General features: G+C 38.5%; 1 protein-coding gene across 18 annotated transcripts in view; it reads right to left on the bottom strand.

Moving 5' to 3' along the window:
• PDLIM5 (PDZ and LIM domain 5) overlaps positions 1–23,933 on the bottom strand; it is a 131,357-nt gene that overhangs the window by 43,292 nt on the left and 64,132 nt on the right. For 6 of the 18 annotated variants that reach the window (XM_074866770.1, XM_074866763.1, XM_074866769.1 and 3 more), the window contains exons 4-11: positions 14,535–14,577; positions 12,721–13,145; positions 8,065–8,082; positions 7,587–7,759; positions 5,987–6,023; positions 3,712–3,741; positions 1,915–2,049; positions 1,020–1,136 (exon numbers count right to left, since the gene is read on the bottom strand). In XM_074866770.1, the coding sequence (XP_074722871.1) occupies positions 1,020–1,136; positions 1,915–2,049; positions 3,712–3,741; positions 5,987–6,023; positions 7,587–7,759; positions 8,065–8,082; positions 12,721–13,145; positions 14,535–14,577 (978 nt within the window). Of the gene's footprint in view, positions 1–1,019; positions 1,137–1,914; positions 2,050–3,711; positions 3,742–4,385; positions 5,365–5,986; positions 6,024–7,586; positions 7,760–8,064; positions 8,083–10,089; positions 10,107–12,720; positions 13,146–14,534; positions 14,578–23,933 lie in introns of those variants that run through there. The other 12 variants (XM_074866773.1, XM_074866771.1, XM_074866764.1 and 9 more) reach the window with 12 other exon arrangements.

Here is a 23,933-nt window from a genome sequence, read left to right as displayed (position 1 = left end):
AGGCACCCTCTTCTCCCAGACATCAAAAAAGCCTTCAAAAGACATTGCAACAAAACAGACTTGACATATTTTGTTGTGAGGTTTCGCCTCATCTCTCTGAGCTGGCTGAGACTATTGCTTTAAAGGGGAAACTGTCAATCCCAGATCTTAGTATTAGATTTCTAGTTGCAGAAAGCCCACAAAGGTATGGGCAATAGTATATTTCTGTATGCTTTTCACAAGGACAAGTCTCTGTCTGGGGGCCTGGCAGGACCAGGTACTGTTCATTCAATTCTCATTTTTAACGGAGCAGCTTTGTTTTGTGTTACAACTTTGTGCTTATGTATGTGTAATGAACACTAGCTACCTGGAACTAAAAAACACTCCTGCACTATGAAACACAAACCATCAGAAAATGTTACTGACCTTCAATATTATCATCATAACCCTCCAAATTACTGTCATTGTCTTATATCCAAAATTACCATCACTGTCTAGTACCCATAGATGACCTCCAAAACATCACTAATCTGCCAAGGTAAGTGCCAATGAAGCTATCCAAGGCCAGTGACAGGAAGTTTGCCAGGTAATCACCTAGTTTTCTTTGATTGCATCATAGCACAGCACAATATGATGAACGAAATAATCTACTTTTAAAAAAATCATTTTTATATTCTTAAAGGCACTTTTCTGTGTGTTGAAGAAATCTGAATTCACTTTTGAGTTGTTGAGACCACTGATAAGTTACTCCATTCAAGTGATATGGTGGACACCTACTGACAATGTATTGACACACACTAAATATTTCATCTTACTTTAACTGTTATCCACAAGACTGTTCCTGAATCTGCTCAGTTTTACTTAATTTTTCTTCTTCCCTCTCCTACCATTTCCAGGAAAATCCCTAGTCACAGCAGATTTATAAAGTTTATTTTAAGTGAATGACAGACAACCCTCTCTCCCCCAAGACAGGCAAATCTAGGCTAGAACAACATATAGCTAGATCATTAACTGAATTGAGCCCCCTCTGAAAGATTTACCTCCCAGGAGCTGCCGCAGCAATGTGTTCAGAAAGTCTGAGAAAGGGGACACTGCCAGGGGAGGACACTGCTATCGGCAAAAGAGCAGCTGCAGATTCTGGTCTAGCACCGTTTTCACTCCATTCACAGTAATAAAATCAAATGGAGACACACAGAAAAAGAGATTTTTAATCCACATTGAAATAGTATGTTGAAGAGGAGGCACTGTGCATGAAAGTGTTAGTAAATTGGGAAGGGGAAAAAAAAGAAACACCAAAAGTCAAAAACCATGGAGTTTACAGCAAAATACAAATAGGGGGGTAAAATGATGCACAATACACTTAGGAAGTGTCACGATGTTAGTGAAGGTCGAGAAGAGTTCTGCTGCTTATAAACTCAGAAATTCAAGCAGTACTTTACATTTATAAAGATGGAACACATACATTTAGTATTACATTAATGATGAAAAAATTTTAGGAAATACTGGAAAAGAAACAGACACAAGTGCAAGTGGGATTCATTCCCAAAGTTTTATGCAGTTCTTGCTGCAACATTTTAGGGTGTTAGTTTTGTGAAGGTTAGACTCTATATTTCTCAATATTTTTTCATATCTTTTTTTCCAGTTGTGATAGGAAAAATATATAAATCTAGAAAATGTTGTCTTAAAGACCTCTATTTGAAGAAAAGCACCCATCAGACATCTCACTGTTATACACAAAAATAAAAGTCAACTATGAGATAGAGATCAATCACAACCTCAAGTTTTGAGCAGACTACATTAGCCACAGAAGTAGGCATTGCTGCCTTCTTTTTTATATATATATCTTAGCATGCAAAATTAAACATCTTAATAAAGTAGGGAGTCTTTAAGTGCTGAAAATTGTTAAACAGACTCAGGAATGACCAGGGAGCAGACCTCATAGGTGGCAAAGGCGTGGATGGAAATTCTGATACAGGTGGCATCTCCAAAGTCTGGGTTGCTATGGAGTTTTTATTCAGATTAATACAGGTATCCTGGGCTCCTGTTCCATTAGGTAGATCTGCAGGTATGCTTTACAGATATTTATGACATGGTGAGGGGGAAGAAAAATAAATATATGATTTATGACAGGTTGTTTCAAGACTAAGTGTGGGATAAATATCTTCCAGTGGCTATGGATTAGCTAAACTACAAATCTGGAAAATCCAGACACATCTTCACTCAGGACAATGAACTGACTCTACAACTTAAGGCCAAAACTAAATCAGAACATGGTTGCTCAAAAGGAGATGGTTAAAAGTGAACGTCTAAAACATACTTGGAAATAGGGTGCTGCAGGATTAGAACTAATCAGTTACTAAAACACATAAACAAACTTGACATAAAGGCTAGACTTTGCCTTTCTGAGCTTTAAGTAACTGGTTTAAGAGTTGCAATTTACACATTTCAGTGAGGACTTTTTACTTCCTGTCCTTTCAGCTGCTATTTTATCCACACAAAAATCCCTAGTGGGTTACAGTTGAGGGATAAACAATAATAAAAAATCCACAGGACATTTGTCTTGGACAATGCCTGCCTGAAAAGTTCAATATTATTAAATTTGGATTTTATCTGTAAATTACTGATGGAAGAGAAGTTTCTATTTTATTGTTTCTCAGATTTATCCTTCTAGGTGATCTCTTAAATATGAGCTTATTCATTTGTATCAAAACCCACTCAGAATATTTTTTCAAAGATCAGATGTATGCTGGGAATTGGACATGAACTAAGGCATGTTATCCACCTGCAAAAGGAAAAGCAGTCTATTGCTTTAGAAACAGTAACAAAGTCCAAAATTTAATGTCAACAAGTGTTGAGCAATGGGGATACTGGGTGAAAAGATAACATCTTGAAAGCAGTAAATGAAATTCATTTCATGCATTCATAAAACATTTTTGGAATTAGTGATTTGTTACTATGAATGTATAGGAAATGAATAATTTTGGTAACCTTTCTCAAACTAGTCTCATATCCTCAACAGATCAACTCTATGACTATCTATGTTTCATTTTCATCAAAACAGAGGCTCTATACTTTGGATTATTTAGAGAGGCTTTGTCTTTTGTTTCTCACTAAAGCAACTCACCCTTCAAAGGGATAAGAGCTGGTAAGATAAATAAACATAACAGTAAGTTAAATACGAACATAAAGATATTTTCATTACCTAGGGACATCTCCAAACCATAAAAATACTTGAAGGTTAAACCATTCTGCCCTTATGAAGAAAACTTTACAGACAGTCTAAGTAATAACCTTTCATAACCTCTGAAACTCCTGTCTTCCTTTCCATTCATAAAAAAAGAAAAATCTTTAAACCCAGCAAAACAATTTTAACATACTGCTTCACATTCCTACTTTATTATGCAGTATTCTATCAAATGATTATATTGTGTTGTATGTGCACTCAGTCACACACTTAGGTTTAGTAACACAGTACCCACTACCAAGTTATGTGATGAGGGGGTGGGGTGGTGAGGAATCAAACTGATTGGTACTTCTCATCAAAACAGTTTTAATGAAATTATTAAAGTGAGTATTTTCCCCTACTGTCACTAAGGAGTTAATCCAAAAGGTGTGTAAGGTGTGATATGCCTTGGTCCATCATTACCACTGCAAATCTAATTGTCCTTTATTCTGTGTATTGTTAGGCATCCACATCAGTGACTGTTAAGTGTTAGATAACTTGGCTATTACCTGAAGTTTCCATTTTCTGTTTGGCTTTTCCTAAAGACAGAATGACAAATACCATAAGCTACTGCTGTAATATATAGCAGTATAAACCATCTGAAAAGGAAACAAGCTTAAAATGCTTCCAAAGGTCTCTATTCCTTTCAATTTTCCAAGCTGGGGGAGTCATTTTGATATTGTACAAGTCTGCAGAAGCATTTGCAGTGGACATCGATCTGTTCATAGGGCCAATTCCATCAGAATGGCGCGTAGGTCAGCTGCACAAACTACGAGCCAATTGCAGTAGTCCTCATTAAGCAATTATGAAAGATTGGGCTTTTATATGTGCTTTACAATTCACCTTCAAGGTTGAAACTTCTCTGACTCAATAAATGTTGCAAAAGCTGAGAACAAGTTTTACTTAGTAGAATTCTTACTCCTGCAGCCCCCCCAAAAGGTCAACCATTTTATTGATTTCTGCAAATCTTGTGTCGATTTTGGCACACATATGCCCCATTTTTAACACAATCAGGAACTCTACTACTGTGATAGTTTTGTACAATTCAGATTGTTTCTACTACGCAGCAGGGATTTAATTGTTTCTCTTACTGTGATCTGTGAAGATACAATGAAATTACAGCTCCGTGCATGAGAAGACTATTCAAGGAGTCAGAGAGACTCAAAAGAAAAACAGACAGAGCTAAGATAAAAGCAACTTTTATTAAAATACTCTTCAAGCTTCAGAAAGCATAAGTTAATGAATGTGTAGCTACTATAATACATTATTTTACAGGAGAACCATATGGCCATGAAGCTTTTAGAAACACAAGAAAGCCTATGAGCTTCACTGCACAATAAATAAATACTACCATCTTATTTTGTTCTTGTTAAGAGGATTTGTTGAAGCTCTTACATGTACACAGCAACATTCTGCTCAATTTTTTCTAAGTTTTCCTTAGTATGAACATATTACTAATTGAAGCAGCAGAATCTTTATATTGAGCTTGCACTTCGATTCACAACATTGGAATATTTTTAATTCGTTTTTTATTTGCTTAAAAGCAGTCTGTCTTCTTGTTCTACTTAGTAAAACATTTACAACCACTCTAAAATTGACCTGCTGAAAACCTAGTGAAATCCAAGATAATTATCCTGGTAAATACAATAGCTTGAAATAAGTGCATACAGTCCCTCTTAATCTTCTTTCCCCAGCCCCAAAATCAAAGTAACACAATTTCTTATTCTTCTGTTCATAATCTTCTGCTTTCTAACAACCTACAGTAACTCAAACTCAGCAATGCAAATGACTCCTTTAAGGCACAAAAAGAACTGCAACAGCCATCTCCTCCCCATGTTGGAGATTCAGTCACCCAAGTTGTTCTGTTTTAAATATGTATTTTTTGTCACCTAGTGATTAGCACAAAAACATTTTCATCTCATTTTTTACACATCAGTAGGAAAGTGTTAGAAAAGTATAGAAAAGGCTAGAATTTCTCTCGCAGTAAGGCTTTTTTCTTTTTGCAAAGCAGATGGAAAAGAAGAAAGGAAGGAAGTGGTTTTATTTTGCTTTTGCAACTTGGGTAAAATCACTGGACATTAAGAACACGTGCTGAGACTTCATGGTGCCAGTCACGTAATTTTGTATATTTGGGGCTAAAGACGTGGATGGGAACCTTTTCCCTGTGGAAAGAAGTGACAGAAGAAAAATAAGAAAGAAAGAAAGTTTGTCTTAAGCAGTTTCACAAGCGAGCATGCAATCTCCATGCACTATTCCTATCCACACACTGCCTTCCTCTATCAAAAACTTGGATCGGGTGATAGGCAAAGTCAGCAGAAAAACTCCCACTGACTGCAAGAACCATTAGATTTAGCCACTGGTTGGACCTCATTTTGAACAACGCTTATCCCAAAGCAAGGAGACAGCTGACCCTCATTCACAGTCCAGAATAGTAATACTTTCCAGCTATGCCTTGCAATCTGATCCACACTTGCAAATCAAAAATGCCTGGTTAGATTTAGGAAAAGGAAAACATGTTGACAAGCTGACCTTGTACAGAAAACCAAATCAGTCCAAGTACACAGAAAATCTCAAACTCCTGCACAAATATTAATACTGGACTGCACCAACAGATTTTAAAAGGTCATTCTATGCAGAAAAAGATCTTGATTTTTACATGCTGAAGTAGAAGGCAAAAAAAGAAGCAACATTTTAAAAACACCCAGGTGTCACACAAATGCACCAAACACTATCAGTTAAGATTAAGACATGCAAAGTATTTAAGTAATAGAAACATCAACTCACTTAGTCTTCTTTGCAGCTTCATGTTCTGGTTCTTTCACTGCAAGAAGAGAGAAAATTTTTATTTTCTAAGGCACTAAAGGCACTGTACCACCGCACACTGAGATTCTCCCCTGTGCCAATGCACTCACCACAGCAGGAAATTACAACAAGGCTCGTTAGGACTCCTAGATTCTAAATACGCCCCAATGGAAATGAGGATGTCTATAAACTTCAAGAGCCCCTTTGCCAGCAGGACTGCTGAAAGGTGGCTCTGCTGGCCTCTGTTCTTTCCCTTGGCCCACTCTTCACATTGGCTTTGAGAAAGGTGAGTTGAGAAAGGGAAGTTGAATGGAAGCTGGGAGGCATTTCTTTTGGACAAACGTTAGGTTTCTATCAGGTGATAATCCAAGCACCTGTTTGCAATCAGACTGTGAGACCCATCAAGGTGCTAGAGGACTGCACATGGCATAATGTAGAATCCCAGCCTTGATTTTAAGTTTGGAAAATCTAGTTGCAGTCAGCTTCTTATAGTATTTGTCACCATGATTAATTGATCAATGCTGGATGACATGTTATTTGACGTTTAGGTCTCATATTCTGCCCTTATAAGGATTAATGAAAAGAATCCAAAGGTAGACAATGATCCATTAATAGAACAGCGCAACGTAGGACCTCAAATCAATCAGGTAACTGTCCAAATTCAGAATATTTATCATACATAGACAATAATCCTTATTTGGAGAGGTGTTATCATTGGCTTCTACAGTAATTCTGCCAGCAAATTGAGGGGAGGGGGGTCTGATTTCCTCACTGCCTTCTTTATTGTAGCACTAGCTGTGAAAAGCAGAAAAATGAAATAATCACCTCTACATCAACTGCCTCAGTCTGAACACGACTGGGCTTAAATCTCCTGATGGCACTTCTGATGGCTTTTACACAACATTATAGGTCTCAGCTGATTAATTATAACTGACAGCATAATATCAAACTGAAGTTTCACCATAAAATTGTAGGACTGGGAATGACCTCTGCATCATCTGTTCCAGTCCACAATACGTGTAATCACACCATAGCATAAGCAGAGGATGGAAACATGACTTGGGAATAAACTGAGGAATGATGGATTTATGCTTCAGGTTGATGAAACCATTGCAGGTCACATACCATTGTATGACTGTCAGATTTTCTACATGCTTGAAAACACATTAATTCTTCTGGAGCATTTGAACAGGAATGTCACCATTTTAGTGATACGGGGCGGGGGGAAAGAAACAGCAAATACATATCTGCCAACGTCTTTGGGAGTAGAAATGGAAATTTTAAGATTTATCTAGAATGTATTAATAATCAACTCAATCAGGAATACTGTCCAGCAACGCATATGTCCTGAGCTATTTAGCAATTGTAGGACTTCTACAAAAATATTTTCCTGCTATAGTCTTCTCAAACTTTTTTCTTTTAAAGAACTCACCAAGATTCTGCCTACTGGATTTATTATCCAAGAGGGAAAATGCATGAGATGTGACTGAATCCTTTTATTACTTCCCCCCACCCCTAGCTTTTAAAAACAACTATCTGTCCAAGGCCATTACTTTTATTTCATTTACACCAAGCTACTCACTATGATCAGTGCCAGTGATTTGGGCGAGGATGCGGAAAGAGCGGGACTGGGTGGTGCCTGTCCGGGGATGCCAGTCTTCGGTGTCTTCAATCAGTCGCTTCTTGCTGGCATCGCTGTGGGTGGGTGTGTGGTAAAACTCTGTATAGGTATCCACAATGTGCTTCCGTGGAGGGCTGCATCAAGGAGAGGAGAGAGCAGTGAGCAAAAAGCTTCAGAGACCACCTGGGTCAGGGTAGCTACACAGGCAGGGACAGACCTGTGACTTTTCACAGTGTTTAAAGGCAGCGTCTGTGTTTGGGAGCAGATGTGCAGCAGTGAGCTCCACAGGCACACCTGAACACAGATTCAGCTCTCCAAACCAAACACAGCTTTATAATTACTCTAACCCAACTGAAATATTTTTCCTTGTTTCATTGTTGGAGCATCAGAAACAGTAAAAGACAATATTATCAAGACATTTACACGTTTAAACCTTTACCGTTTGGGTGGGTTTTTCCTTGGAGATGACAGAGTAATACAGCAAGAGAAAGTTTTCCCAGCATAAACAGGAAAAGAAGAAAAAGAAAACAAGAAATAAAGTCAGAAAGTTGAAATAGAAGTGCAGTTAATTATTCTATTGAATTAGTGCGAAAGGGCACGGAAATCCAATTAATAGTGATATTCTCATTCTACTACCAAAACCAGAGCACAGAAGTCCCATACTTAAACTCATAGCGATTTCCTCACAGGGATGAGAGGGGAATTTGTTTTGGTAAAGCAGGGTAGCCTACTTAGTACGGACCAGGTGCCCCTAGAGAAATTCTCCCCTTGTTCACAAGAGGCAAAGCACTAGCTGTGTGCAAGGGCCACTCAGTACACACCAAGTCTTTTGCGCTTGGCAAAGTGTGGATCAGAACCAGGCCATTTGAAAGCATAAGTAGCAATGTTATGGAAACCTGATGTGAAGATACTGATGCTTGATACCCTTTCTGAAAGTGAAAATAGTAGTGGGGTGATCATTTAGTCTGAAAATTTTCCCCACAGTAACCTACATGCAATTATAAATCCCTGCACTAGCAGACTTGCAAGAATACAGGATTTTAAAGCTCTGCTTTCAGTCATTGCTGTAAAGAACATGTAATGGTATTGATCAGTTTAGGAAAAGGGAACAGAAGATTCATACCATATATATTATTCCTAAATTCTACATTTGTTATCCCAAAGCATTAATCATTAAGGCCCTTTAAATGTACATTTATTTTTACGTAATTTACAGATTAACTGCAAAATTAGCTCCTAAAACATAACAATTCTAATAATAATTTAAAAACCCCCCACCCCCCTGACGAAACTTTAAAAGTCAGTTCTATTTTTGCCACTACTTCCCCACCATACTTTTAATGTCCAAAATATTTCTGGTGAAGAAAGGTGGAAAATATGAATGAGAATGAGGTAAATCATTAATTGTCAACAAGTAAGAATTAGGCCCATTCAATGGAATGCATTAGTAAATACTTACGCTTAAAAGAATACTTAATACTTGAAAGAATGATGTGAAGGGTATCATACAAAATTAAATCAAAAAGAACGAATTCATAGACACACAGTATTAGTGAAGTATGTGTATCACATGTCAAAGCCACTAAACAAGGGAGAGGTATAGAAACAAAGAAAGTGGTATTTCCAGGATGGAGTACAAGTAGTACAGAGAAAAATGAAGTAATGCATCAAAACAGTTAATAGCAAAAATAAAATCTGAAAATTAAGGCAATAATTAAAGGTGTGGAACTACATGGAAATGTAATTATTTACATGCAGTTGACTGTATTCTAGTAACTACCACAGTGAAATAAGTAGTCTTTCACATTTGTTGAAAGTGGTATTATAAACAAAATATCCTGCGATTTTTCTTGTGGATCCTACTAGTCTCTTTTTTAATGCTTAAGAGTCTACTAGTAATTACTCACTGAGGCAACAAGGTGGTGCCAGACACAAAGGAAAAAGTGAGACAGGATCTCCCTTAACTCAGGGCAACTTGAGGCAAGGGGAGAAAAGACAAGCCAATAAAACCTCAACCATATTTATCATCCCTAATATGTACAAATCACAGTATATGAATATTACTCTTATTTTTGTGGTATGAATTCAGTATTCAGCCCTTCATTCCATAGTCCTCAAACCTTTATTGCTTTTATACTGTATTTCACCATTTACTAGTTGTATTAACACCAATTAGCCATAGGTGCACCAAGAATTTATCAATACACACCAACACCACACAAATGTTTTGTGGAATAAAAACAAAGCTACAAAATGTAACACAGTGAAAAGCAAGATCACGTCACGTCCGATGCAGACAAAACCATTTACTACACTAAGAAGTTACTAAGAAAAGCTGAAGCTGTTTTGCAAAATTTAAATATAAAACTCTGTAAGAGCTATAATTTTGCAAAACAAGAATACATGCTGGTTATTCCAACAGGAAAAACGACCATAATTCAACTCCAGTGCTGTTGATACTAACTTTGTCACTGTTGTTATCTGCAAGGGAAAAAAAGTATTTGATGTGTTAATACATTCTTTCCTTCTTGAAATATTACAGGAATTTCCAAATCCAAGCTCTGGTAAAGTCATATATCACGTAAGTCAAGCTTACAATCACCAAGAGAACCTACAAGGGAAAAATTTAGCCCAGCTGATCTTAAACTGAGTGAAGTCTGTGGACATCTTACCTGTTTTAAGCAGCAGGCACATTTTCATGCAAGAGTTGGCAAGAAGGTCTTAATAAAAGCGTAATTGCACGCAGCCTAATGAAGGCAAATTGCTTTCTTTCTAAGCCAGAACTAAACAAGGGAAACAAAATTTCCTTCCCCCTCCTTAAGTGAAGGCAAATTGTTTATATCCTGAATATGGTTTGAGGGGAGCCAGGAGGAAGGGAAGAAATTCTGAGTGTGACAAGGTGCATGCCTGAAGAACTACATTTGCTCAGCAGTGCTATCTATGAACAAGATACAAACTTCCTTTTTTTTTTTTTTAAGAAAATGAATAATACAAAACACAGAAACAAAATTGAATTTATTTCAGACTGATTAATTATTCCAAATGTCAATGTTTCTGATATTTCATAAGTGTTATGGATTCTATTTTAAATGGGGAGATAGTTAAGCATCATCGTTGAAATGTAATTTTTCTAAGTAAAACTAAGTGTAGCAGCAGACCAATATAATCAGTTTAGGGGGGTTTTGTTTGCTTGGTTTTGTCTTCTGCCTTCGGACTGGGCTGTCTAACTGTCTTGCAAACACACTATTGTAAGAAAGATGGTGAAATAGAGTAGGTTTTTACAGCTCTAAACATTTTCAAGCTTTCCCAAACTAGATCTGCAAGGCTGGCAGTGAGACAGGGATTTCTTCACCTGTCAGCTGTGATACTCTTCAGTCAGTACTATGCATCCCCTAACCATAAGGCACCTAACAGTGCTCACCCAGTCATCCTATCTTGATTGTCTACACCTGCAGCACTTCCTTCCAGGAGACTTCATTTTGTTGCTATTGTTCCTCTTTCTCAGCACTAATTGCTGCTTTTGAATATTCTTTGCACAGTTATTTGCTAAAACACCATTCCTGGAAAGATAAGAGATGGTTTGCCAAAGCATATTACAAGTCTACCAGCATTGAGCAAGTCCTTGGGATCTCCCAGTTTCATCCCACTTCTTATGCAGTGTGGACTCCTGCCATCAGCTATTTAAAAAGGGCTGGTAGTTACCATGACAACGGTGTGATAGAAAATGCATACAGACTACATTATATGAGTCCACATATGGAAAATATTCATACAGCAATATAAAGGGAATAGGTACCTAAAGAAGTTCCCCCCCACTCCATGAGAAGCTCTACTGAAACTGCAATTTATTCTGTATTTCAGATGACGTGGATGTTTACCTGTCTGTAGGGTTCTTCATATACTTTCTACACTGAGAAAATATCAGAGGAGAGAGACACTAGGCCTATTCCTCCAGCTCCCTTCCTTTGAGGGATGGGAAATAGTAACCACAGCTTTTAGCCTTTAAGCACAGGTTTCACATTCTTAAGATGGAAGAGAAACCTACATTTCCCCCCCTGCCCTTTTTATTATTTAATTTAATCTGTCAGACACTGCTGCTGAGCACAGAGGCCAACTGGCATGGGACAGCTCACACCCAGCCTCCTCCTCACCCTACTGCACAGCAGTCACTGGGAACCAGTCCCCGGGGTACTGCAGCTCCTGAGACCTGCCCAGGAATTTCTGGGAGAGTCCGATGTGGCCCTGGCCAAAAGCCTGCCACTGAAACAGGGCAGCAGTGCAGTTCTGAGTGACCAGGACCACTGCTTGGCTGTTTAATTTACTAATCTATCATTTGCTAGTCTAGGTGCTACACCAGATATAGTATAATCCTTTTATATAGCCTTACAGTCCCTTAAATGTTAGGTCTCCAATATCCACTTAATATAAACAATCATTTGAATGCAAATATTACTCCAAGTTTAAATCTGTGTTGCTTTTTTAGGGTAAAGGTAACATCTAAAGTTGAGGTTTTAACATTATAGTGCTGCAAATCTCTGCTCAGTCCCACCAGCTTCCTTGCATGCATCAAAGTTTCTTGTGTATTGTGCAGAGAAGTAATGTGACATCTGTCCCTTTGCCTCCCTTCTGGGACATTTCTCCACCGGTCAGGGGCCATGGTTGGTCTTTCAGAGTGCCTTGTTCCCAGACATCACCCTTCTTGAGAGACTGCTCTGCATTTTTGAGTGCCTGCTGCTTTCAATCACCGCATTGGGAGTCAAAATACACAGTGAGACACGGACATCAAAATTAATACCGGGCTTGTTGTAAGGTCCAGAACACATCATGATACAACCCACCACGTAAAGCATTTCGTGATCCTGATTCAATTTAGTTGTGACACTCTATAAACCGATATGTCACTCCTGAGAAAAATCATCACTGAAGGTCTGGCTTGGCCCTTCAAAGCATTCCTTTTAAGATGCAAGTCCTTCCTTAGAGATTCGCTTCTGAGAATTGAACAACTCCTCCAAGCTGTGTTTTACTTAGCCCTTAAACAAGCCCAGCTTTTTTCCTGCGAGGAAAGACCCTCACAGCAAAAAAAAATCCCACCTACCCATTTTGCTGTTTACTCTCCCCCTGGTTCTCTCTGAATCCTCGTCGTGGCCCCTCAGCTACATCCTGGGCGCCGTCGCTGGCAGAGGCGCTCGGGGCAGCATTGTGCGTGGCGGGCTGCCGTGGGACATTAACTGCAGGTTTAGCAGCGCTCGGCACAGGCGACCGCTGCTCAGCGTTAGGCTTGGCGTTAACATGCAGTCCAGGCGCAGCAAAAGGGGCCGGAGCGGCAGCTGCCGGGGCCGGAGCCGCCGCCTGGGCTGGGGTGAAGGCGGAGGATGGTGATGGGATGGAGGTGACTTTGGAGGAAGTTACCGCTCCAAACGGCCTCGGTGTCTTATTGTAAGCCACGCTCGCCGTGGCAGTGACTTTGGGTGCAACAGCAGAGGCAACGGGCACAGGCTTAACTACTTCTGTAGGTTCTCCCTATGTGAGATGAAAAACAAAAAAGAAACACACAAAAACACGCCAGACGCATGCACATTCCTCAGCAGGGATTTTCGCTGCTCTCAAGGGAGATAATGCACCTAGCGTGAAACAAAGCAGCACAGAAGCAAGCTTTATGGAGACTGAAGCCATGAAATGTAGAGAAAAAAGCCATGCATTTTAGGAAAGGGGATGATCCAAGCATGCACAATCAGTAAGAAATCCCACGATGCTAACTCCTCTCATCATATTCAAAACAGACACCCCACAAATCAAATTCAAGAGAAACTGAAGAACCACTCTACTGCAAAACCCACTGGGTAACTCATGTGGAAAAAAATCAGCATTTACAAAAATCCACATTCCACCTCTCAAACCCTATTCGAGATATGCACATTGCTCATACACAAACAGCTTGTGCATGTGTACACACACACTGTATATATATATTGATCTGTTGATATGACCCTTAAGAGTGGAACCAGAGACCTGGAGCTCATTTATTAGTGGTCAGTGCTTTGGAAGGCTGAGCTTTTCCAGTTGCACTCCATTGATGCGCCCCAATGTCTTGATACACCGTTGTCAGATCAAAAAACTCAAAAAACAAGTGATTTTTTCTTTCCCAGGACCTATGTTTTAACATGGTAGTTCCAAAACTGTGGCCTTTCAAATCATGGTCAGCAGAACAGTAATATACTATACATTATTTACATCCACTAGAGAGGATTTTCAAGTACAGGTCATTCGTAAGTATTTTCAGGTTTGCAAACAGCCTTCTTATCAAAAGGGGGGTGGGGGGGTGGGGGGTGGGTGTTGAAACTATTGCTTGAGAACAAAACATTAGAAGAACTCGAGAACAAATAAGTCCCCAGGGCTCTAAAAAAACTGAGGGGGATTGTTCTCTGAAACTCTAATATTTAGATAAGCTTCTTTCACATATAAAGGAAGATTTTAGTGCCTATTTTAAAAAAAAAAAAAACAAAAAAAAAAACAACAAAAAAACCCACACAAAACCAAACCGAAAATGAAACCCCACCACCAAAAAACCCTAGTACTGTTTCTCTCTTAGGGATTGAGGAAAAGTTTCAGCAGTATCTTTCTAAAAAATGTTCCAAGGGTTGGAAGATAACATTTATTCAGATTTTTTTCTTTTTTGGATAATCTTTTGCCAGGTCTCTCAATTCTATCCTTCGGGACAAAAAAAAAAATCCCCAAACAAACCCCAAATCACTCAGATTCAAATGCTGCAATACTCTTAATGTAACACATGGAAATCAAGCATGTTATATTGAAAGGAAAGTTTGAATGACAGTGCTTATCAACAACAGGGTTTGACAGATGGGTAACAGTGCCACATGCTACGTTTCTTGGTTGCGATGATGAACATACCTTTGGTACATGAACAAGATTGGGTTTTGGTACAGAAGCCACTCTGGAAGAGGAAAAACATACACATAATTGTAAAAAGCAAGTTATTTAATGTTTAAGCATTTCCCTCTTCCAACTCACCACGTCCAACCACAGATATATGCAATATTTTGTTTCCTCTAAAAGAAACAAGAAGTATTCAAGTTAAACCTACAACATTGTTGTTATTACAAGCAAAAGGCAAAACCAAACTGGCTTCATTTATCCAGATACAACATTAGGATCTCTAGCATCTATCATCAAGGGCTATTTGATTTGTAAATTCATAATACCACATCACCAATTAGGAGACTTCAGACCCAATTTGCTTTTGTTTTCCATCCTTTCATAAGAAACTATGTCACATAACTCAAAAGCTCTGGTCAGATAAATTGCATTTTAAGTAGTGCATAAGCTTTATTCAGGCTTAAAACAGAAAGCTTCCTTTTAGAACAACAACAAAAATCCTTCTGAAGGACTTAGCAAGTTAAATAATACAGAAACTTTTTGCACAGTCTTTGGTCTTCAAAGGTAAGGTTAATGTCACTTGAACTCCACAGTAGATGGCAAAAAAATTTCTTCCAAACAATGGGTGCACTGAAACTGCTATGGGGTGTTGGGAAGGAAAGGAAGTATCACAACGGAAAGGATTAAGATAAAGAATTGACAGATTTTGTCATACTTAAACTGTCAATGTATTGCAGGTAAAGGCACCTCACTTGATTTTTTTTTTTTCAGATTTGCATATACTTGTATGCAAAAATACACACACAAAATTTAAAAAAAATAAAAAACCCAGCAAAAAAATCTGACACACTAACATTCTGTCTGCAAACATTGCTGCTGATACACTTGAGTGTTTTCATGCTGTTTTGGTAGAAAAGTGGCTTCTTGCCACATTTTGAAACATTTCTGGCCATATTTGGTAGCTGCTTAGAAAAGCTGGCACCCTTAATGATCCAAGAACCAGCAATCATATCCTGCCTGAAATCACACAACCCCAATTTCCAGCAAATCTTCGAAACAGGGTTTTGAAGAACTGAAGCTGGATTCTCATTTCCAAAAGATAATCTGCCAGGGAGGCAAAAAGTTTTGTTTAATTGGAGATCAGCTAACAGAGGCTACAATTTAAAACACCTCTACTGTATAAACCAGCTTTTCTACTTCTACCAGGAAAACATGGAGAGCTAGATTTGAATTAGGCACACTTGGTCCATTGAACAACTCCTTCATTTTTTATTTCCCCTTTTTCCCCCATTTTTTCTTTTTTCTTTTTTACTAATTGCATTCAAAATGTTTACTCCTTCCCTAAAGCCATTTGGCCCTCAGGGCTCATCAGATGCCAGCAACAGCAATTCTGCTGCAGGTTCAGCAGCCAATTTACAAAAAGAAAAAAACAAACAAACAAAAAAGTTACATGAGAATATCATCTTCTGCAGTTCACCTTCACCATTTGTGCATCGCAGCTGACAGACATTATGTCCACATCAACAGTAATTCTCAACAGAGGGAGGGTTTTGTCTGCTCTGAGGAACATGTCCGTTCTCCCCTTTCCCACAGAGTGGGTTGACCTCCCACAGAGAAGGTTGACCTCCGGCCCTCCAAAGCACTGGGGTGCATCATTAATCACTCCTAATTGCAGAGTTGTCAATTTTCGGCAAACAAAACCAACAAGAAGGAAAAAAAAAAAAAGCCAATACATATGGAAACTTTTCTCTCTTTTTTAAGACCACAGAGAGAAGGAAACATGCATCTCGCTCTCTTAGGCATTTGTTTTCTAACAAAGTAACCTGGAATGTTTTGTGTACTTATTAAGCTGATCTACAGTAAGAAGTAGAAAGACATTCATTACTCAAATCAACTACCATATTTCATGCTTGAGAAAAGAGCTTCTCTTTGCTAATGCTGTGCCTTGAAGTTTCAGTCTCATAGAAGGAACACACTTAAATTTTGTTGTTTTTACCAAACAATCAAATTTGGGTTTGCAATGAATGAGATTGCTCTGCATTCATCAATATTGCAGTTATTTCAATTGAAATAACAATTTGAAAATTATTTCAAACCACTATTTCCATATGATTTGAAGACATACTCTTCAAAATTCATCTTCAAAAATATCATACAAAAAGAAAAAAAGAAAAAAAGGGTGAAAAAAAGACTTGATAACTGAAGTGTTCCCAATGTTCCTTTAGCATTGGAGTCAGACAGCATAACATTATTTCCCCGAAACATACTTGAAACAAGGACATAAATTTGTGTGTCCCAGACATACTCCAAACAGTTTAACTTGGCCTTGTTGACTTCAGATCATAATCAGACTAAAATCTGTGATTTATCCCGTATCATACAAAGAAAATGCTCACCCAGCAAACTGAGCCACCAAGATCTGAATGTGAAAAATGCATGGTGGTTAGACAAGACACTACAAAAGGAAATGCACACTTCAAGCTGGAAAGCAAAACACATCCAACAAAAACATTTAAGAAAATACTTCCTTCATGGTCATTTCCCTTAAGATTTTGAGAGATGCTACCAAATTGCATAGCAGAAAGATAATTAAACTGTAGAACCTTGTACATTTTCTTAGCTGTTAGCACTCTGCTTGCCACCTAGCAATTAAATGTATTAGGATTTCATGCTGGTTTGGTCACGTTGAATGTATGAATAACTGATGATAAAGGCTTTCAAAATGAGATGACACACTTGCCCTGTTACTACTTATTAGAAAAGCAGGATGGCTTGAAGCAGGATATTTTCTGAACGATTTAAAACTAGCAGTTCAGTATATTAGTTTATGCAATATTTTCAATAACATACAAAAAAAGCAAAGACATAAAAGCTCAGTATAAATGCTTATTACAAACAACACACACAAAAGACCTTGGCAAATGGTTACAGTTTTAAGCTTCATACGAATTTTTACAAACAAAACCAGAAGCAGCAGCCATCACTTACTGACAGACTAATACTGAAAATGAAAGCGCACAGTTTTTGCACAGGCTTCTACATCAAAATCATTTAGTTCTTTTTTTTTAAAAAAAAAGCTATATTTAGCCTGTGTTCATTTCAACCAAACATGATCAAATTTGCTCTCTAAACATACCACAAGTGTTCCTCTCTGATGAATACTTTCATGACATTTAATGCAATTCAAAACATTCCAACTTCCAGCACAGCCTTATTAGGAAAATGAATTAGTCTGCTCTTCGCTGTTAGCAATATGCCCAGCAAAAACTATTCATTCTTTAAATTCTTTCTTTATTCATTCCCTTTCCAAGTATCTCGCCCATTAAAAAAAAAAAAAAGACACAAGCAATTCATCAGAACTCTTCTATAAATGCCAGTAACTGGAAAAACCCATTATTAAAGCTAAAGCGACAGTATTTCATGATTCTGTAATGAGTATAACTTGATATATTGTCTCCAAAGACTGATCATCAACAAAAACACTGTAATCTCAATAATTAGTATTATGGAAGTAAATTCAATGTAAAGCAGGATTTTTCTTTGGACAAGTCTCAGCTGCCTTTATGCATATAACTGCAGAATAGAAGTCCAAACCCTCAGCCAATATATCCCTAAGGCTTTGTTGAACCTAGGACCCAAAAGACATTTCAGGGTCATGTCTCCTCTGAACTCCATTTAAAGTCCCACCATCCCCAGTCCTTCTGCCCCTTAGTAAAGGGACTATATTATATTTGTAACTTAAAAAGCAGATGACGAACTCAGTGAAAAATTCACAAAAAGGTAGCTGTGCTTATGAACTTCTCTATAAACAAGGGGAGCACACAATACCAGTATTAACACAGGTACTTCATTTGGAGTTTTTGTATCTCTGTAACTTAAAGGATTGCTCAAAGTCTGGTGTGAGATACAACAAGAAGCTGCAAGATCTTCATAGAATCATTTAGGTTGGAAAAGATCTTTAAGATCAGTGCGTCCAATCGTAAACTTAACACTGCCAAATCCACCAAAGTCAAGGCTGGAAGATTTTCAACACAACTGTATTTGTTGTTTTGAACTGAACCTTCCTAATAGAAGGAAGAAAGGAAGGATTCTTTTCTCCCCCTCTCATTTTCAAAACTAACTCCTTTTTCCTAGCTGGGTACAGGTTTTGACAGCAGATATTACATCCCTGAAGAGCCACTGGTAAGATCTTCCTTCCGAAAACCTGATCTTTTCACTGTTTTGCTGTTGTAGTCTGCAGTTCTGTTGGCTTGCTTCATTTAATTTCTAGAGAGCAGTCAGTTGACAGGGCAGAAAGCTAAATGCATTTGCTTTTGTTAAATTACCCAACTCATGAAAAAAGATGACAAGCAGGAAACATTCAACATATATAACAAGCCATGACTTTCAGTAGGGGTTATCTGAACAAAAACAAATGCAGATGTAATTTAAAGCACAGAAAAAAGAACAATCCAAATATATATTTTTTTTTTTCCTTAGACCCAAGCCCCTTCTCTATCACAGACATAATTCATTTCTTACCAATCCTTCTCTGGCTCACAACAATAGAAAAGCAAAAACATTCTTAAGCTGGCTTCCTGTTGCAACTTACACACCATCAGAAATGGTTGCCTTACATATACTAATGTAACATAGTATCAACTACATTTCCCACAGCTTTGTCAAAACTGGTCTGGGCAACACCAGTCGGTAAATCAGCGCTTCAGCAATCTTGCCAGGACAAGCACTTGTGGCCTTGAGACTGCAAACCTCTGCACATCCCAATGCACGGCAGAGCAGAGATAGCAAAATCATCATTAAGTACTTGTCCTGGTTTAACCAGGATAGGGTTAAGTTTCCCCAGCAGAGGGGGGGAGCTCTAGCTGGGTTATTCAGATACCATGCGGATGTCACATCCTGGCAGGTCACATTTTTCCTGGCGCGGGAGCGCGGTGCACTCGTGGTCTTGTACATCGTGCTTCAAACTGCTGTATTTGGTAGCTATTTTGCTCTGTTCATTGCTATCACTATTACTGTCATTGTTATTGTTGTTGTTTGTTGTGTTGCTATTGCATTGTTGTATTAAACCTTTCCTTATTTCAGTCTTGGGGCTTTGTACTTCACTCCCTTTGTGGGGGAGGGACAGCGGCTGCGTGGTCTCAGACCCCGGCAGGGGCTAAACCACCACAGTACTACTCAGTGAAAACCGGAATCTGTTGCAGACATTGCAAAAAGGAGATGACTTTTTTTTTGCCTTAATAAACATGGCAGTATCTGCTCATCATGCTGTCTAGCATCTCAACAGATGGCTGCCAACATTTTGTTTCTTAAGTCGTCGTCTTTGTTCTAGTTTATTATGTTAGTTTTCATTTCGTTGAACATACCAAATTATGACAAATATGGGAACATTAATTACAATCAAACAATGCAGACGTTAGCACTGACTGCCTGTTTAAGGGAGCAAATGGCAACTTCAAGCCAGTGATATAGGAGAGAGAAGATGCAATGCATAACGGTATTTCAGACACCATACATCTCCAGGAGTCTTGGCATGAACATCTCTTTCTGCAAACTAATTCTTACATTAAAAATGCATTATTTCTTATCTTGCCCTACAAAATACAGGCTGTAAACTCATGATAATTCAAACATTAAAACACTAACAGTGTGAGACACAGTTGTCTCGGCATTAGCAAAATATTGAGAAGAGTTTCTGTGGATGCTCCATTTGTATATGAAATCTCAGAAAAGGATCTCTTCACTTTGAACAGCTTATAACTTTTGGGCTTCATGCCCTTTGATGAGGTATACTTAATGGAATATGGTGAGAATATTGTTATTTATTTCTTAACAGAATAACAACTCCAGATAATACTTAACAACTTACTTCATTATGATTAGCCTGGGAATATTAATTAGCTCATGAGTCACTCTCGACAGATTTTACATTTTCAGTTAAGTTTAAAGGGGGACAATTAATATAATGTGCATGTCAGCATTTTACATTTCATATACACTATACGTCCTTTACATCCTCATACCGTGCACTCCCCCAGCACACCAGATTATGATGAAGCACTAGGTCAGGTAAAAGCAAGAAAAATTGTGTTCTTGCTTTACTAGCTATTTGATAGTTGGCCAAATCAAACATAGATTCCCCCTCTTAAATTTAAATGAGGCTTGGGAGTTCATCATTATGTGTTAAAATAAACAGTGCTGACATTTTAGAAGAGAAACAAGCTGCCCTCTGCTTTGGTATTCCTACCCACAAAGGATTAGTTGTTTTCAAGACCTCCCAAAGGCAACCACTGCTCATAGTCTCATTCCTGTGGTCTGTGGCAACCCTACTAAATGCATTTGTAAAGAGAGTTTAAGTGCAAGCAGATAATATTTTATTCTATTAAAGCAAAACCAAAAACCAAACAAAAAGCTAAGGAAAAAATACCGTGGAATTTACCTCACTCACCTTCTGACTGCCAGAGACTTTAAAATACATGCTTCTCGATCTCATGAAGGAAGAAGGTTTAGAAACCCAGAGAGACCACGTGTATGGACACACTGGACTAGGGGGGGCACGTCTGTCCATAATTGCCCATGACTCCCCTGATCAGAACCCAAACAGGTAAAGCATCCCCACTACCAAGTATTGCCAGTACCTTACAATCCTGTATGGCAGATCACTGCCAGTTGCCCAAGAAAAGTTATAGAGCAGCCTATATGCAAGTGGTAGGTCAATGTGCCTAAATGACTGAGTTCAGCAGGCAGAAATCCTATCTTGCCACTGCTTGGCTACTCAAAAGAGATACGAAAACTAATGGCTTATATGTAGGACCTCCTTATACATTACCTTCAGTGATGGTGGTCATTTCTATCAGTTATGCCTTGTTATAAACTGATTTTTTTCTTTTCTTTAAGCTTTCCTAAAGTCGTCTTGACAAGTAACGGTATTCACATAACAGTTAAGTGCAAATAACAAGATAAAACAACTATACCCGGGCTTTTAATAGAGCAGAATTTATCATTTGATTTTCTTTAGAAGCACTTAATAGATACGAATTCTATCACAGTAACCTACCTTTTAAAAATAGCCAGCTTAATGAAAAGCAACGGTCTAAATGACTTGCAGACTTAGTCAGTCCTCCAAAGCCCTCAAAAAAAAAAAAAGCTCAACTTCACGTTGACTTCAGTCTGTTATCAAATCTAGGTTATAATTTAGGAGATTCAGAACTAAACACTAAATTATTTTTTCCACAATGTGGTCACTAATATTTAAATTACCTCCTTTGTCTAAAACACAGCCCAAATAAGCTTGAATGTGCAGTCACATCTATTTTAACTGGAAATACATGACAAACAGCTCCCCAGTCCCTAACATATCCTTATTTGGGATTATTTTTTTTCCCTCTTAAGTGCATGCTTGGGAATGAACATTTAGATCAACATTTTTTCTCTCAAATGAAGAATCTGGCAATTCAGAGGACCATTAGATTATCATATTTTACTTCTTATGGGAGCTAAGCATACCTCTCCTCTACAAAGCAATCACCCATCCATGGCTTCAAAAAAACCCTGAAAAATGTAGTGGAAGCATAGTTAACCAAATGAGATGAAAACTGTTTCCAAGGTGTCAGGCAGCAATAACAAAAGAATAGCCACGTCCTTCACTAGGTCACCAGTATGGGAAACGGTGTCACCCACACAAACCCCAGAAGCACCACCCAGGCATCTTTGGCCAAATCCCAGCTGCTTCCTCACACCTCCAGCTTCTTATCGACTTTTGATACTAATTTCCATCTGTGGTGTTTGGAGCTGTACATCATCTCGACCACGTGGACATGCAGAGAGTCTGCCACAACTGCATGGCCCTCAGGAAAATTGCTGAGCCTGGGGCTGGTCCAGAAAAGCCAGGGACATAGCAGAAATCACCAATAAAGAAACATGATGCTAAATATATTAAAAAGGATGATGGTTTTAATAGGATATGCTATGGTTTTAATTCTTTCCAATTAAGGTCAGGAATACCATTAACTATTTGTCTCACTCCTGAGCATGACCCACCACCTAACAAGCAAATTTTCTTTCCCATCCAGCCCCTTAGACAACTCATAGCCCTCCTATACCACCCCAGCAGCAAAGGATGAACATCCACCCTCCAGGTGCACAAGCCCAGGGCGTGGCTGGCAAACTGCCACAAGAGCGACCACGGGCCTTTCCACCACAGGGACACTGAAGCCAGCATGTACCTGCAACAGTCTTCATTGCAGCAGGTGTGTTTAGAGGGGCTCTCCCAGGCTGTCCCCAAGGGGCCTCCACCACAGGTGGTGGTAGGGGCTGTGGACAACAGAGCTGAAGCACTATAAACCACAGTACAGAATTATTACAGGATCAATTTAATGAATATGCACTTGCCAGAAGAAGTTAAATTCTCCACTACAGGTCCTCGCTTTTTTTGCCCTTTATCATTTCCGGGTATTGTTTATATATTTAAGGTCACCAGCTCAGCAAAATGTATTGCAGGTCTAACATGCCGAGAAAAGCTATTTATTTCTCCACATGGCTGAATACTATAGCTTTAGATATTTGAGAACTCCAATTTGAAAGAAGACTTGGAAAGAAACCTCTAACCACTGCATCTAGAAGACCTCAGGTTAGCCTGGCCAACAGGTCTCACCACACCTTTAAAGGAAAGGGAAGTCAAAGAGCAACTGCCAGAGTACAAGCTGTAGCTGAAATTTATTTTGTTTACTGCAAAAGTTAAGCAAGAAAAATTGAAAAACAGCAGTGATGTCAAATAGTTAATTCCTGTAGTCAATAAACTGGCCAATGAACCAGTTATACTGGAAATTCTATCATTGATTAAGTAAAGGTGCATAAAGCAGAGTGCTGTAGTTCTTCTATTGTTTGCAACAACTGTGAAAGAAGAGAAAAATTAATCATCCCACCTGACTCTGACGGATGCAGCTAACTAAAGAGTTTTCCCTTCCCACAGTCTAGCTTTAGAAAAAGTAGCTCAAAATACTTAAGGCATAACATTCACAGCATGCTCACGGCATATGAAGCAATTAACTGCTTTTGTGGGCAACTAATCACTGATGCAAAACATCTGACAGTCACAAAACCTGTTGAGATTTTTCACAATGCTGCAAACATTACTTCAGCTGTAAGGCAAGACAAATGTAAGTGAGCAATGTTTGACAGGCACAATATGTGTTTTTACTACCTCATGGGGTTTTGTGGTTCTGTGCCACAGACATGACTTTCTGCTGACAATCTCTGGAATTTTTCAAAGGCAGTAATTTTTCAAAAACTTGCCAAAAAAAGCCCCCAAAAGAGTGCAGCTGTGCAATTCAGCTATTAATAGACACTCGACTCTGCAACTACCACTTACCTTTCTATTAGATGGTGTAACAGATACATATCTAGTTAAAACTTGCA

This window comes from Strix uralensis, chromosome 4 (genome assembly GCF_047716275.1).
Source record: "Strix uralensis isolate ZFMK-TIS-50842 chromosome 4, bStrUra1, whole genome shotgun sequence".
Classification (NCBI taxonomy): Eukaryota; Metazoa; Chordata; class Aves; order Strigiformes; family Strigidae; genus Strix; species Strix uralensis.
Note: the sequence above shows the minus strand (reverse complement) of the source record. Positions and strands in the feature narration are given on the sequence as shown.